We start from the raw sequence: 16223 nt of genomic DNA, 5'->3' as shown, positions 1-16223 counted from the left end.
TTGCAAAGAGGGAACAGCTGAATACCAGTGTAGGAGCGGACCCCCCATGCTGCTATCTGGCTGCCGCCGGGTTGAAGTACAGTGCGATGATGCGACGCCCTCTTGACCAGACGTGTCCCCCGTTGCAGTGGTCTCGCATAAAGACGCGCTGAAAGCTTGGCCTTTATTTACCCTCCCAACGGCCGCCATTCATCGCCGACTCTCCTTTCTGCTCGCTGAAAAGACAGAGTGGCCTCCTGTGCCACTGGAGCGCTCGCCTGTGTCTAAATGACCTTGATGTCCCCCCGCGCCGATCATAAGCACCGCCTCACTGGGGTTCTTGTCATGATTATGATGATGGCAATGAGGAGGAGGGATTCTGGCAAAGGGCTCCGATGGAGATGTTACAAACACTTAACTGTCAGTGAGTAGGCACAAAGGCTTAAACGCTGTTGTCGCCTTTCACAATACAGTGGAACCTCCGAAGTACAATGTCCCAGAGCTTGTACGATTCTCAATTTGACCAATATGGTGAACCCTCGTTCACCGCAGGGGATTCAGTGGTGCCTTTTTTTTCTTTCTTTTTTTTCTCCGCGAGCCAGATCTGAGTGCTCTGTGGTGACTGTGCACTCAACTCACTTGAAAACATGAAGCAGTTTACAATGCCTTTATCTCTTTAAGCAACAGATTGAACACAGTAGGTGCAGCAGCACCTAGACAGACAAAAAGACATACACGGTCATATATTCTTTATCCTTGGCATAGAGCAACTGAGAGAGGAGTTGAGATGCATCATTGAACAGTACCTGTCTGTGTGTTGTATGCCCACTGGAAAGGATTAAATTGAAGCGGGAAAAAAACCCATGGAAAAAACAATTGAATTATTTACATTCTATTGAATATATGTATTTATTTTGTGTTTTTATACAATAGTACAATTTTATGGTGTGCTATATTTGTTATTAAAATCCCATTCCAAAATGTTTTGTTATTATTCGGGAAGGGGTAGAATTAATAAATGGCATTCCATGCATTTCAATGAGGAAAGATAATTTCAGATAAGCGTGTTTTACGTTACGAGTGTGGGCATAGGGTGAGGCGCCACACAGCAAGTCAGACATTTTGATTTGAAGAACTTATTTTTGCCTTTTCCAGAAGTCATTCAAAGATGACCTTGTCCTAGAAATTTTGTCGATTGGCTTGTAAATTTGATCCACATGTAGCGTACAAAAGATTTGGGATTTCAACATTTTGTGTGTGTGGGTGGAACATAATGACTTGCCATTGCACACAAAACCGTTTATAACTTAGGTCCACATTCTCTTGTGTGTTTGTGTGATAAAGCAACTGCCCTAAAGATATTTATAGACACCCTGTGCTGGCGGAAATGTATCCCAGCAATGACTGTGCTCCTGATGCTTCAATTTCCATCCAACTCCTTTTGATTCAGATACCCTGAGATTTTTTTTAGATCAGCAGTGCTCAATTTCAACAATTTCATGACAGCTAAATATTGAAAATGTCACCTCAGACTTTTATGATTGTGACAGTTTGACTCTGTTATGGGAGTCCTATGTGTAAAGTGGAGTTCCCATCCTCATCTGGACTAGTACGTAAACCTGAATGCGATTTTTAATAGTCTATCAGGAATTATAATGTTGTCGTAAAGTCGGCGGTCCGGTGGTCCAGTGGTTAGCGCGTGGACCTCACAGTGTAGAGGTTGTGGGTTCGATCCCGGCTCTGGCCTTCCTGTGTGGAGTTTGCATGTTCTCCCTGGGCCTGCGTGGGTTTTCTCCGGGTACTCCGGCTTCCTCCCACATTCCAAAAACATGCTTGGCAGGCACATTGAACACTAAATTGTCCCTAGGTGTGAATGTGAGCGCATGGTTGTTCGTCTCTGTGTGCCCTGCAATTGGCTGGCAACCAGTTCAGGGTGTTCCCCCGCCTACTGCCCGAAGACGGCTGGGATAGGCTCCATCACACCCCCCACCCTTGTGAGGATAAAGCAGATCGGAAAATGGATGGATGGAAAATACAAATACTATATATTTGTATTTTTTTTAAAAATCAATGTAAAACAGTAAGGCTTAAACTGAGTGTGCCTTCTTGTGACAACATATTATTGCACTGCTGCGTAAAGAAGTTTATTGCAGGCAGCTTCTAACCTCAAAACTGCATATTACAGGACAGTCGTCATGAAGGACCGTCTTTATTTCTAATGCAAAACAGGGTTGAAAACAAGGGGTCGACCAAAAGTTACCGGATTAAATCTTTTTATTTTTTTTTTGTGTAGCTACTACGAATGAATACCAGCACCCATTTTATTGGGGTTCCAACCACAGTGGAATGCCGGCAATACGCACTGTCACGTTATTGATCGACAGAATCTTACGACATAGTGAAGCAGCCTGTGGCTCTTCAGAGAAGGTTATTGTTATCGGCGGTGTGTCAACTAACTGTCGACAATGGTGTGGTCGTGAGGGGACTCGTGTTTGGTGTAGTAGGTGTGACAGCAGATATGGTGTTTGTCAGACGAGTTCCATAACCAGAATTTGTACATAATCATTGACTTACACATAGCGACAACATTGTCAATGGAGGACCTGGTGTATTCTAATGGGAAACAGGTTTAAATTCAGAAGTTGACCCGCGTTAGCATAACAGATTTCATTCAACCACGGTGGTTCCATTGTACCATTCTGAATGACCAGAACAAGATGACACAATAATGCTATTTTGAATATATTAAATGTTTTATTAGCCTTGTCGTGGAGAAAAATGTTAGCAAGAACCATTTATTGAATGCATGAGCGGAACCGTAGCTGCTACGTCACTAGCAAGTGCACCTACAGTCTCTATGTAATGTAGGCGAATGTGGTAACGGGTTAGTTGGCGTTACATTACCAAGTGAAGGAGCACGCATTTGAGATACAGTGACCAACGCTTGAGGCGTGCATGTACACAACATACAACTCATCTAAAATCGGTTAGCCGTCCACCTGTGTGTCAATGGGCTTTTGGGGTTTGAGGTCTCTGAAGTAGTCCAAAATCCAAAGCAGCAGAGAGACTTTTTTTTGTAATTATATTTAGTTTAAGGAAAACCAGGCTTTTCAGTTCAACAATTGGAAATCCTTTTGACTCACTCACACATCCACGCCTGAGGAAAGTAACACTCTACTGTCAGTTTTTTCAACATGGGGGGGAAATAACTTAAAACCACAAACTAGCTCTACAAATAAATGTTACAAATCTGATCAAATGTACATATATGTGACACATGGGTGGATAAGTGTGGGCGAAGGAAGATGTCCGCTTTGCTGCTTCCGATGCCAGGTGAGCTAGGAGGGGAGCATGGGCAAGAAGTGAGTGGACGGGTGTCTTCGCCTGGCCTTATGGCCGCGCCGGGGCTTCCCCCGCCCATTCAGCGAGACAAACATCTGCCTGCCGCCGTGCTTCCAGCGTAGCGAGGCGTACGTGTTGTAGCCGTTTTCTTCTATGCGCTCCTTGAACTTGCAGCTTGGGTTGTATTTGACCTGGAAGGGCGAAAGACGGGCGTGAGTGATGCCGCCTAACAGAGAACCGTGGACAAGTTCTGTTGTAGGTTGAATGGAAGAATTAAATTTAATAAATTAGCAACAGTGTCGCATTTGAAAAGTAACGTTTCAAGGTTAAGAACTTGGTACATTTTTACATTGTCCCCATTAGGGACGTCCCGATCATGCTTTTTAGATACCCGAGCCCGAGTCTTTTAGTATCTGCTGATACCAAGTCCCAATAAAATACCTTGGCAATGCATTGATTTAAAAGAAAAAAAAAGAAACTAGCACTAGCAAAAGCGCGGTGGAAAAGGGGCATTTGACTTCTCTCTATCGAGAAACGACCCCATTGATTTATGAGGCTTCTTAAATGCAACCAGGAGGGAACGAGCTTGCTTATCACCAAATATTTTACACTCGTTCAACTTCTGTCGGACACTCAATCTCTGCCTGCGGGAGAGCTCTGCGGAGCGGACGAGATGTGTGTATGTCACACTAATGACTCCATGACTAAAAAAACAAACAAACAAACAAACAAACAAACAAAAAAAACCTTAACATTGTGAATTATAAAACTAAGCTACTACGATCCTATTTGCACATTTGGATTATTTTGTCGCTTTGCTCCGAAAATAATAAAACCGATCTTTGTGATCTATCTGTTTATTTTTGTAAGTGATGATACTTGTCGAGATGTTTTTTGCTAGTTTTTGTATTTGAGTGAAACTAAACAAGCTCAATGTGGCGCTTTGTAAGTTTTGCGTAAAGATGAACCCGATATGTGAAGGCTGTGCGAGCAAAACATCGCCACTCTTTCATGGGTGCTTAGCGCTTCTTATCAGATAATACAACACAGAGATAATACGACTGCGACCTTCTCATCTATATGAGGCGCTGTGTGTCGATAATGCGCGGATGTTACAAATGTGGCGGGGGTTGTTATTGCGGCTTCACTTTGTAGCACGTTGATGGTGTTCCTTGTTGCTCGATGATTGCGTGTCTCTTTTTTTTTTTCGAGGAGGTAGACCGCACACCTCAGGCCTGATCTTAAACAAAGAGGCCGGATTTAACATTAAAAAGCTCGATGTCCAACATACACGCAAAAAAAAATAAAAAGGGATGGCACACAAAGACTTTTAAAGGAGCCAGGTGGCTCTTTGTCACTGCTTGGCTTTCTTGTGTCTGCCGTGTATTTTTATAGTAAAACAAGCTGCTCGAGCCCAGGTGTTACAGTCGTGATGGACAGGAGCACTGTGAGCTCACGGTGAAGCTAACGGACAAGCTACAGGTTTAGCCAAGACACAATGAACACATTTTTTCCAAATAGTTTGGTCAAATTAAACACCTCTCCTTCAACAAACCAAGGAGATCTGAAGTAATCGATGAAAAAAAAAATCCTCTAATAGCGTTCTCTGCTCTAATCAATGGGTATTTCCAAACGAATAGCCGGTTTAAGGCCTTCATTTTGAATCATAAAATGTGAGACCTTTGTTAAGGCAACTTTGATCAAATTCAAGACCACTAACCGTTCTCATTCAGCATGACTAGCTGCTCTTTCATGACCTGATCAGATGTCCACTGATTCAACTGTGCTGCTGTTACCTTAGCTCGTGCGTAAATTAGCATAAATAGTGTAAAGGAAAGGGTAAGTAGGAGAGGCTACTTTAAGGCAGTGAGCGGTTTGTATTTCTTGTGAGGAAAACAATCTATATTTCCGATCAGACTGCCCTCTGCCAATCGTATTGGTCCCCTTCAAAAGGAAAATGCCCAGACCAAATAGATAACGTCCTTCTTCCCCACATTAAAATGTATGCAACATTTTGTATAGTATTCCATAAATACCTAAAATGGTGGCCTCCACTCTGGCGACTTATCCTTAGAAAAATTCATGCCACACCCAAAATAGATGCCTCTTTTTACTCTTCAGTCTTCTTTTGAGTGAGTGTGGAATTTTGTCAAATTTTTCAGAAAAGTTCACCAAAGAAAATTAAGATGTCAGAACGGGGCATTTAAGGCTTAAATTCTATTTTCGTAAGGATTGAATACCCTCATTTTGGATCATAAAACATTCGACCTTTTTAAGGCTTCTTTGAGCAAATGTAAGACCTGTCCATCACTGAAATCGAATACTAACAACTCTCACTCAGCTCTTTCACTACATACTAGAGACTATGATCTAGTCAATCTATTAATTTAGCTAGTCGGCTAACTTGCAAGTCGTAAGTAAAAAAGTAACATACAGGCTAGTTTTAGTGTTGCTTTCATTGCAAGAAAAATAAGATAGCCAGTAGCGTCGAGTCACTTGAACCCCGCACCCAGAAAACCACGAAATGCAATATTTTTTGTAATATACCATATTTCCAGTTCTGTATTATTTTCGTGCCGCCACTCAAATAGATGGTAATTTTACTGTGCACTTGACTAAACGCTGCACCCGAAATAGAATTCAACTTTTCTTCGGATGCAAAATCGTTCTCACAATGTTGTTTCCCGTGTCTTTTGGAATTTTTAAGATCTTTGAGATTCAGTAAAGAAGTAATTTTTCAGCATAATTATGGCCTTCATTTTCGATAATCCGACATTTTAAGGATGCACCAACACCGTAGTTAAAACAAATCTCGGACGTCTCCTGAGAATGACCTCATCCTCCGAAGGTTGGCAGCTTGTGTACTCACCGATCCGAAGAGTGTGCCTTTCTTGGACATAGCTAAGTACAACCCGGTGCTGACAGACTTGATGGCAACAACTCCCACACTGACAGATCGGATTTCCATCAGACCTGGAAAATAAAAGAGAGAACAAGAGTCGCAGTTAGCTTTTTGTGTGTGTGTGAGAGATCCTCATCAAAAGCCGCTCAATCAATGGGATGCCAGATGCTCTGTGGCCAGTACAAGAGAGAAAGCACACAGACACAAAGCTTTTCATACAACACACGTTGAATTAGATCATATTGCGGAACCGGGGTGATTCTTGTCGGAATTGTTTGGGGAGGGGGCTGTTAAAACCCGATGATGCCCGTAGTTGTTTACAGACAGCCACAAAAAAAAAAAAAAGCCCCACGAGTGCTCCTGCTAATGCAGTGAATAAGCTGGCAAGTTTGCAGGCTAATTGTTTCCTCTGGGCACCGGCTTGCAAACGAGTCCCATGTGGCTCAGCTTGATTTGGCTTTTGTCTGCTTGCAATAAAATAAAATAAAATAATAAATAATAAAGGCGCGCAACCATTGTCACAAACATTGAGTTTATGAAGGATTCATCGTGAGTGACAACTAATTACTGCACGAGAAGACGTCTCTTTTGATGACTTTTCCCCACAGTTTTCTTTGCACACAAAAGCATCCAGATGCATGCATGATCATAGCTTTTATACAGAAAAAAAAGAAGAAAATAACATGCAAGATAAAATTGCATCGCTTAAATGGGTTCTCTTTGAAGGATTTTGGGGGTTTGTACAATTACAGTTTTGTTTGCTTTTTGAATTTAATGGATCGCCAGTTGCTCATCCCTGCGTTACTATTCAAATGGTTTTGAACAAACCTACCAATGATTGTGGCCCTTATTTATTTATCTATTTATTTATTTATAAGGACATAAGAACATTAGATTGCACTCTTCCAAATTATTATGTGCAACAGAGTTTCGAAACATATTTATAGGTTGTCAATAATTGAAAATCGTTACTTGTTAAATTATCAGCATTTGGAGGTCATATTTACCAAAAGGTCAAGCTCACAATTCTTGCATCTGTTGGATTTTTTTTTAAGACTTTCTGCGTTATTTTCTTTGCAGGATATCAGAATAGCCTCTCCGAGATTTAAACACCAGACATTGAGCGGGGATCAAAGTTACACAATTGTTTGCAGTTCACTTGGAATGCAGTGGACAGAAATAAACTTCAACAATTCGCCATATGCTGTTTCACCATGTCTGAAGACAAAGATTATTAATCAGATTTGGTTCTGGTGGTCCCTATTCCAATGTTCTCATTATTCTGAGTGTATTTTACTACCATAAAGTCTGGAAATAATGTTCAGCACAGCCAACGTATATGCCAAGAAAAAAATGCGCTTCTCCCGTCGCGCTGAAAGTTCAACCGTCCCGTTTGGCGCATGTCATGTCTGCCGGGTGAGATCATCCCGCAGACACCCCCGAGTACAAAGAGTCCAAAGCAGGAAAAGAAAAAAAAGACAAAGTAAACAAACACATGGAGTTCCTGTTGAGTGTCTTTGGTCTCGAATAGCTCCAGCTGCATGAGACCAGGGAATACCCCATTAGTCCGTCCAGGTAGGGCATCCAGCTGCACCCCCATCATTCCTTCGCTGTCTCTGATCCTCTCACTTCACACTTTGATGGCAGCACTCCTCTTTTCTTCTTCTTTTTTTTTCTCTTTACGAGCTGTGTTTACAAACACCGGGTGTGCTCTGGTGGCACCTGGAGCGTGCGAGTGACTCGTAAGCAATTAGCTGAGGCCCGGCTGGCGATTGGAGCCCTGCGAGGATTTATGGGGGATTAGTCCAGGCCAATGAAATCCGCTGGTGCCTGAAAGTGCTGCCAGCGGTAATTGCTGCCCGGACGTCCCACACACAGGAGTGTAGGAAGCGTGTTTGTCATAATCTAGATTTTGCTTTCAATGTTTCCACCTTGACGTTCAACAGCTTCAACACGACTCAAACTCTCACCAATTATACGTTATTGTTTTAGTGATAGGTCAAAGTGAAGTGCCTTTGTCTTCCGTTTCGAAGTGTGTTTTACCGAAAAGCATCACGAAATAGAAAAGAAATACCGAATTGTAGATAGCTGCTGTTCTTTCACACACGGGCTGCCTTGGGTGGTACGTACAAGAATAAGTTGTGGGTCAGTTTTGGGTTCAACTCATTTTAATCGAATCATTGCACAGGTCAACATTTTTTTTTTTAATGTTTCTGCACTGATTCTGAAACTGTCCTTTTTTTCTGGAGCACATCAGGTTTTCATAATAATAATAGTAATAATAATAATAATAATGATCTGTAACATTGCAGTATATTTATTAATATTTATGAATAAAGAGTTAGATTCTTCACCAGGTGGATTTTCCCCCCCCCCGTAGCTATAAATTAAAATGCATGTTAAAATCCACATTGCGTAAGCTTTTGTAGAGCCTTCAATGAACCCATAAAGTACCGTATTTTCCGCACTATACGGCGCTTCGGAGTATAAGGCACACCTTCAATGAATGGACTATTTAAAAACTGTTTTCATATATAGGGTGCACCACATTATAAGGCGCATAGAATAGAAGCTACAATAGTGGCTACGGTTGCGTTATGCACCCACTAGATGGAGCTATGCTAAAAGGAATACAATACAATACAGCTTTATTTATATAGAGCTCTCACAACCGCTGCAGCAGTAACAATGCGCTTTACAGAACATTTAAAATACTGCGTCTGAGAAATCTGAATATATAAGGCGCAGCGAGTATAAAGCGCACTGTCGGCTTTTGAGAAAATTGAATGCTGCGGAAAAAACGGTAATTGAGGTTTATTGAAGATTCTAAATTGTCCTTGGGTGTGAATGTGGTTGGTGGGCCAGACCAGGGAATACCCCACCTCTCACTTCAAGTCAGCTGAGAAAGGCTACAGCTCACCCGCGACCGATCTACTACTATCGTATTTTAATGTTGGTCATGATTGTGGCACTTAAGTATTTTAGGTGATCCTTGGCATAACAAGTTTGAGAATCACCTCAACTGGTAGTCTCTATTTCAGTGTTCCCCGTCCACAGAGTTCCATTTTTTGAGAGTTTCCTCATCAGTAGAAAAAGGCCAAATGATGTGACAGAAGAACAGCCCTGTAAGTCCCAAGACAAAAAGCTTACTCTGTGTAATATGTGCAAAATGAGGCAATGAAGCCTTCAAATCTGCTTCAGCACATGCAGGTTTGTTCCGGATTACAGTCAAGACCCATTGCCTTGCTTTCATTTCCAACATCCTGTCTTTGGGAGGGAGACCACGAAAAAAATAACGGACTGAATATAAGGAACACACTCGGTGTGTGATTGTCTCCCGTTACCCCAAGATGGAATTGGCTCATTGAAGAGAAACAAGTGCATGGCTCCCAATAGCGACAGCAACTACATTCATCATAATAGTGAGTTGTATTCTAATTTGTTTCTATGCATGCAACAAATCCCAAACTACTCTTTTTTTTTTTTGTAGTTGACAAAATGAATCTAAAGGGGCCTATTATGTTAATGTTTTGTCTTCGTGGAGCCTATTGTTCTATTAATCCTTTTTTTGAAGTGTGGTATGGGGGTAATTATAACTCTAAAAACATGTTTAGTAGCTTATTGAAGTGTATGAGTAAGAGAGAAGTGTCCTCGAGGTTGCGGTTTACGGCTTATGGCATTTTTCTTCCCAAGAGTCCACAAGCTAACGGCACAAAATGCAAGTCTTTTAAATGATATCAAAAGAAGAAACACTGGAGTCCAATTAGCTGTTTGCTCTTTAGTGGCATTGGGAGAGTGAAGGGCCCTTCTTCAGTGTGTTCTGCTATGCAAGTATCAACTGATGGCCCCATTGAGCTCATGAAAAAGGTGCTTTTGGCTTCCCACTTGCAGTTGGGGAGATCTCTTAACCTTTGACATGTTTGGGCTGGGACTGTCAATAAGCTCAAGCTGCCATTACAAGCAAATGCCGCGCTATACATGTCCAGTCAACTGTGGACTCGCCATTTATTTTCCCTTCTAAGTCTTTTTTTGAGGAAAAAAAAAATTTAATACTCTTTCTTTTCCTTCCATCCCCCATTTTTTTTTTTTTTGGACGTTAGCCCATCGTCAGATCATTCAAGCCTTTTCTGACCTTGGAAAGGGGGCAAAAAAAAAAAGGCAGAAAGGAAAGCGAATGAAACTCTCATGGGGTTCCTTCCCTTTTGTCCTGCTCATGCTGAGGGGGGTGAGGGGGTGGGGGGTTAGAAGGGAGTACACAGTGAAGGTGCTGCTTTTAAGATGGGGTGGGGGGGGGTGGGAGGGTCTTTGTTCTTACCTGAGAGGTAAAGACAAGATCTTCTTAAGCTAACTTTTGAATAGAGCACACGAAGTGTGGAAGAATGGCGGAAAATAGTCACACACATTTTTCCTCCTACTTTTCTTTTTGTTCCCCCGCCGGCTCTTTAATTTCTCGGGTTGCCCCCTTGAGCAGCCCTCCATGGCTCAGTGCTCGACCAGAGCCGAGCCTGGGAATCTCGTCGTTCCCGCTGTGCGCCTGTGCTTGATTGACACACCTTTTCAATTATTTCACAGTTTGCTTGCTTTTTAAACGAAGAGGGCCCTGTTGTTTTTTTTTCCCCCTCTTTCCCTCCTGCCCTCCTTTACAAAATAGCAGCTTTTCATGTCGGGTCTGGGCCGCCGGGCCTAATGGCTGTGACCAGCACCTTTGATCAGCCGTGACCCCCTCCGAGGTTCTGGTAGCGGGCGAAGCAGGCCGCCTTGTGTGTATCGGCGCACACAAAGGCCGCATGGCTCCGTATTGCTTTAAACACCTTGCGAAATTGCCATGGGAACAGGCGCCACAGAGGAGGCCTGCACAGGTGGCGCAGGACGGGAACTTGCACATGAACCGTTGATTGGGCTCTCGTGAGTTTCGAGGACTTTGCTCTAACGAGAACACATTTTGTCGCGATCTTGGTTTAGCGGCTGGAATCGAAATTCTTGTCTTTCTTGTGACTTTGTCAAACAGCGTGCGGCTCGTCGTACGTGGTTACTTGGAACCTCATGTATTGTCTAAAATGATCAAGAGGTGGATTACGTTTAGTATGAGTTTGACAGCAGCTGCCATGGTAGACGGAAGACCTCTACTCAGTGGCGGCCGGTCAATTGAGGGTGCCAGGGTGCCGCCCCGCCACTCAGCTGACTCACATCGAGTAAGATGAAAATGAAACATGAACCCTTTCGGCGACGGCGGTTCCTACAGTGGACGGCTTATCATGTTATCAGGTTCCAGGGTGCATGGAAAGAGTTCAAATCAAAATATTTTCCAAACATTACTTTGGATGCGCAGGTTCAATAGTATATTAGTTTCGGAACACACTTCTGCTCAAGGGCCGCACAAATCTTTACTCGTTGATACTTGTTTAAAAATTTGAAATGCACAGTAGCTCCTCTTCAATGCAACAGATAGGACCAAGGTGGGGCGAAACATTCCAGCGCCTGAGAGCGTGAAGTAATGTCGGCTGGTGGGAAACAGCTCAACTAGAACATGGAGGACATATGAACCCTTTCAGGGACAGCGGTCACTACAGTGGACAGCTTATCATGTTATCAGGTGACTAGTTATCATTATCGGTGCATGAAAGGGTTAAGTGAAGTCCGTTGAGACAATTGAAATCATACCAGCAGATTAGTGGGGGGGGGGGGGCGGTGTCTAACAGTACATGGTTGTCATCAGACAACAAAACTGTGATATCTACAAATAGTTGGGAGTGTCTTTAGCTTTGACAAGTTAAACGACCACGGGCTTACCCAAGGATTGATTAGCGTTTGACTCTCCATACACATGCAAGGATTTGTGATTGCAATGATTGAAAATCTGGACATGAACAATTCTATGCTCATTTTTTTCCCCTGAGTAGATTTTAACACACTGGACATTCACTCAAATTCGAATTCAATTCGAAATTCCGAATCTGTTGGTCTGAGGCTGCTTTCAAAATGTCAAATCACAACTTCGGTTGTGCCCCCCGCCCACCGCCACCCGTCTTCATATCGATTGCTCACTGACAGATGAAGGCGGCTCCAATGCACTGGGAGTCTGAGATCGTTGGGTCAGAGCTGATATCGCCGCTCTGTCATATGAAACTCGATCCGGGCGATAACCTGTCCTTTTACAGGAATCGTATGTGTGCTGTAATTCTTTTTAATCTGATACTCACAATTCAATGGTAAATAGCTTGTGTAAAACTCCCGGGTAAAGTGAACCCTGACGATATTTCGATGGTCGAGAAATGGATATGTTTATGTCAGGGCACGATGTAACATTTTGAGCATTTGTTTGTAACGGTGTAAAGGGTGTCACAACAGGGCGGAGCGTGTTACTTTTAAGAGTGTGTGTCTCGTGTAATACGACGAGTTTGTGCGGAACCGACTCTTTGTTGCAGAGCAGCTGCCAGTCTAGACCTCCCTCCCTCTTTTCATACTTTTACCTGCCTTCCTGTCTCCCATCTGCCAGCCTGCACCCTCACATCGTTCTTTCCCTTCACTCCTTCCTCTTTCTCTCTCTCCCCTCAGGAAAACCATCCTCCCTCCTTCTTCCCCCCCCTCCATGGCCGTCTGCAGTGGGCCTCTGAACATGCTTCGTACCCATTGACTCCCGCAAGGCATCAGTATGATTTATTAATTCCCAAGCAACCGCCGTGAGACAAACCGTAAAGAGAGGCAATCCTGCATACTTCGGCCCCATGAACCTGAAACCGACCCAGCCTGCGCTTACACGTTTGTTCACATTTGTCAGGTTTGCTTCAGTTTAGACAAACGGTTGCTCCATTAGTTTGATCCGGGGTGGACTCATCCTGTTCGTATTTTTAGGCAGCTAAGCAGCTAAAAGAAATGACTCGATGTAAGTCCGACCAAGAAGCATTTTCGTCCAAAAGACCGCAACTAAGACTTAAATTAAAATGGCCGCTCAGACAAAGCGGCACTGCGACCGACAAACAAAAAGGTGCTCAAATTGACAAACTGGTCAATACATGACTGCATATGACATCATTTCTCAGGATTTAATTCAAGATTCATGTTCACTGGTGTTGGTCACACAAGGCCATATACGTACACGTACAGTTGAGGCGTGAGCAGTGGCTCATTTGCATGAGACAGGACAGCCTCCCCAAAACTGGCTCTCCCAATGTGTTCCGTAATTCTTGATCGTTGGGGTATGTGGGACCAAAGACATTTTACACATTGACACTTGGGGACGGTTTTCATTTGTGGGAAAAAAACAAATCTCAATTTCCTGTACGTTCTTCTCAAGCGACTGCAAAATATGCTCTTGATAGAAAAACGGAGCAGACGGCAGCATAAGGGCATTCGCTGAGATTGTATTTGTTTTGTGAATTGCACGGTGGGTCGAATCAAACGTTCCGGCAGGCTTGTCTTGCGGCCCAACTGCTGTTCCCCACCCTTGCTTCAAACGCAGCTCAAACTGTCTGGAAGTAACTCGACTCGGAAATCCTGGACAGTTAGGGGTCCATCAGCTATGTGCTCATGTTTGCTTTAATCACATCAAATTCGGAAAGGAAACGAGAAACAGGATTATTTGTCCACCTTGTTTTTTTGTTTTTTGTTTTTGTGCTGCTTTTCTTCTTGCGCACTTGAGCTTTCGCAGACGCAAACATGCTGTCACCAAGGAAAACACACTGTACACACTGTGTGCGGTCATTCGGCCACAGCTTTACACAATATCATCTTTCCCCTTGAGGATGTGCAGTGTGTGATGCAGGCATGCATGCATAGCTTTGCTTAGTGACCATCCCTAGGAAGGCCCCCTGGAAATTGAATGAAAAGCGGCATCTTCAAATCAAAGCGTGGCCAACCATCAGCTCTTTCCAGCCTGTGAACGCGACGCATGGTGGCCATCTTCCGAACGCCGACCCCCGTCGCCTTGTTGGCCGAAGCGCCAGCCAAAAGCGGTGACATTCTCCCACACATACAATCCACGGGCCCAGCGGTCCTCCTCTTCCAGGGCTCTTCAGGCACCCGTGTTACACCACCCACCGCTCCCCCACCTGCCCCCCCCCCCCACACTTTTTCAAACGGGGGGCTGCTTGGGAGAAAGACTCCAGGGATTAGCCCCGGCCAGGTTCTTTCAAAGGCCATTAGAGCAAATTACAGGTATCCTGTTACCAGAGTGCTGGGACAGGCCAGGTGAGGGGCGCAGAGGCCACGCAGGAGAGCAAGGGTCAGCTCGGGACAAAAAGACAAGGCCACCATGGGCCCCACTCCATCGGAGGGTCTGCCCGGCTTCACAAACTGCTCGGTCCGCATCCATGAATGGCTCACTTGATGGGACCTCAGAGACATTGTCTCACCACTGTAACGTTAGCCTTTTTTTCCCCCCTTATCCTAGCCCCCTGACATACACACGCACACACCTCCCTCTGCGCAAGTTTTTTTCTGATAGACGTGGGCATGGAAAAACAACGGGAAGTCTACTGTAAAAACAAGTCGGATGGCACTCAATAGACCTCCGCAAAGGCTGAACAGTCTCAAATGAATAATTCAGATTTATTATTTATTTATTTTTTTAATTTTATTGTTCAATGTCTTCCAATGCCCCAAGCATTCAAATTAAGTTATACTTAACACTTCGGTCAACATGATTCCTCAATTTATCCACCGAAGTAATGTTTGCCTATTGTTGTCATTAAAAATGATGCATCATTCATCAAGCAACTAACAAACATTTTAAAAAGTCTTCGCAAGTGTGTGTGCGCGTGTGTGTGTGTGAACTAGAGAAATAATGAACTAAAAATCAATCCAAAAATCCCACCAATGTATTTTTTCCTTGGCCCATATTTGGCCCATATTTTTCCCTTGGACCATATTTGGCCCATATTTTTTCCTTGGACCATATTTGGCCCATATTTTTTCCTTGGCCCATAGTTCTGACATCTGTGTTCAGCAGAATAACTGAGGTCAAATGCAAGTGCACCAACAGCCCTACCATATGTCATCGCTCTGATTGGAATTACGTTGACTATCCGTGATCCGGACCTCGTTGTAAGCTGTAATGGCAACCACACGTGTGCTGTCAATGTATCATTATGAGACTGATGTTGTTGATAAAAAATGGTGGAGATGGCCACAGGGAGTTCCGTATCCTGTCATTTTCTTTAGCATCGCTCTCACACACACACACACACACACACACACACACACACACACACATACATACGCATTGGCCACACACACCCAATCCCAACCGGTGGATGACAATCTAGTGGAGGACCTGCGGAAGTGTTTCATTAGCCAATTACCGCTGTAGATAAGGCCTGCGTTCCCACACTCCACAGGGCCGTGGGTCAAATGTGACCAATTACCCCCTTCCCACCAATCCCCCCTTGCCATTCCCCTCGCAGAACAGATTATTGCGTCTGATTTACCTCCAGTCAGACTGACCCAGTACTCCGCAATCCACATCTGGAGAGGTCTGAGCGGGCTGCAAGTGTGTGTGTGTGTGTGTGTGTGTGTGTGTGTGTGTGTGTGTGTGTGTGTGTGTGTGTGTGTGTGTGTGTGTGTGTGTGTGTGTGTGTGTGTGTGTGTGTGTGTGTGTGTGTGTGTGTGTGTGTGTTTTAGAGGGGGTTGAAGTTGTCGTCGTGTGTGTTTGCACTGAAATAACGGAGGGAACCTTCAAGAGCAGGGGTGGGCCAGCTATGGTCCATAGCTGGCCTGCACGCATTTGATCCAGGTACACTCCACAATTCTAAAAACAATAATGGACTTTGCATCTTTAAATCGTCCTCGGGACATTGCATCGATCGCAGTTGTACTACCTCGTTTGTCTTAGAAGACATTTCGTCTCTCATCCGAGCAGGCTTAATCAGTTCCTGAATCAAGGTTTTGTTAGGACAGCACCAGCCTAAGTTGGTGTGGAAAACCCAAAGCGAGAGGTATGCCCCAACCACGAAAGGTATCGGTCTTTTGGAATATAAAAACGGCCTTGCAGACGCCTTGCAGT

At 43.9% G+C, this 16223-nt stretch overlaps 2 protein-coding genes across 2 annotated transcripts in view; one reads left to right on the top strand and one right to left on the bottom strand.

The window, feature by feature from the left end:
* Positions 1 to 16223, top strand: part of polrmt (polymerase (RNA) mitochondrial (DNA directed)) — an 89805-nt gene that overhangs the window by 9803 nt on the left and 63779 nt on the right. The window lies entirely within an intron of this gene.
* Positions 2726 to 16223, bottom strand: part of fgf22 (fibroblast growth factor 22) — a 29571-nt gene continuing 16073 nt past the window's right edge. Inside the window, exons 2-3 of the mRNA XM_086116316.1 lie at positions 6191 to 6294; positions 2726 to 3512 (exon numbers count right to left, since the gene is read on the bottom strand). Coding sequence (XP_085972442.1) covers positions 3318 to 3512; positions 6191 to 6294 — 299 coding nt within the window. The 3' untranslated portion in view covers positions 2726 to 3317. The remainder of the gene's footprint in view (positions 3513 to 6190; positions 6295 to 16223) is intronic.

Source organism: Hippocampus guttulatus, chromosome 7 (assembly GCF_054856545.1).
Source record: "Hippocampus guttulatus isolate MCC_2025c chromosome 7, RoL_Hgut_1.0, whole genome shotgun sequence".
NCBI lineage: Eukaryota > Metazoa > Chordata > Actinopteri > Syngnathiformes > Syngnathidae > Hippocampus > Hippocampus guttulatus.
This window is presented reverse-complemented; position numbering and strand designations above follow the sequence as displayed.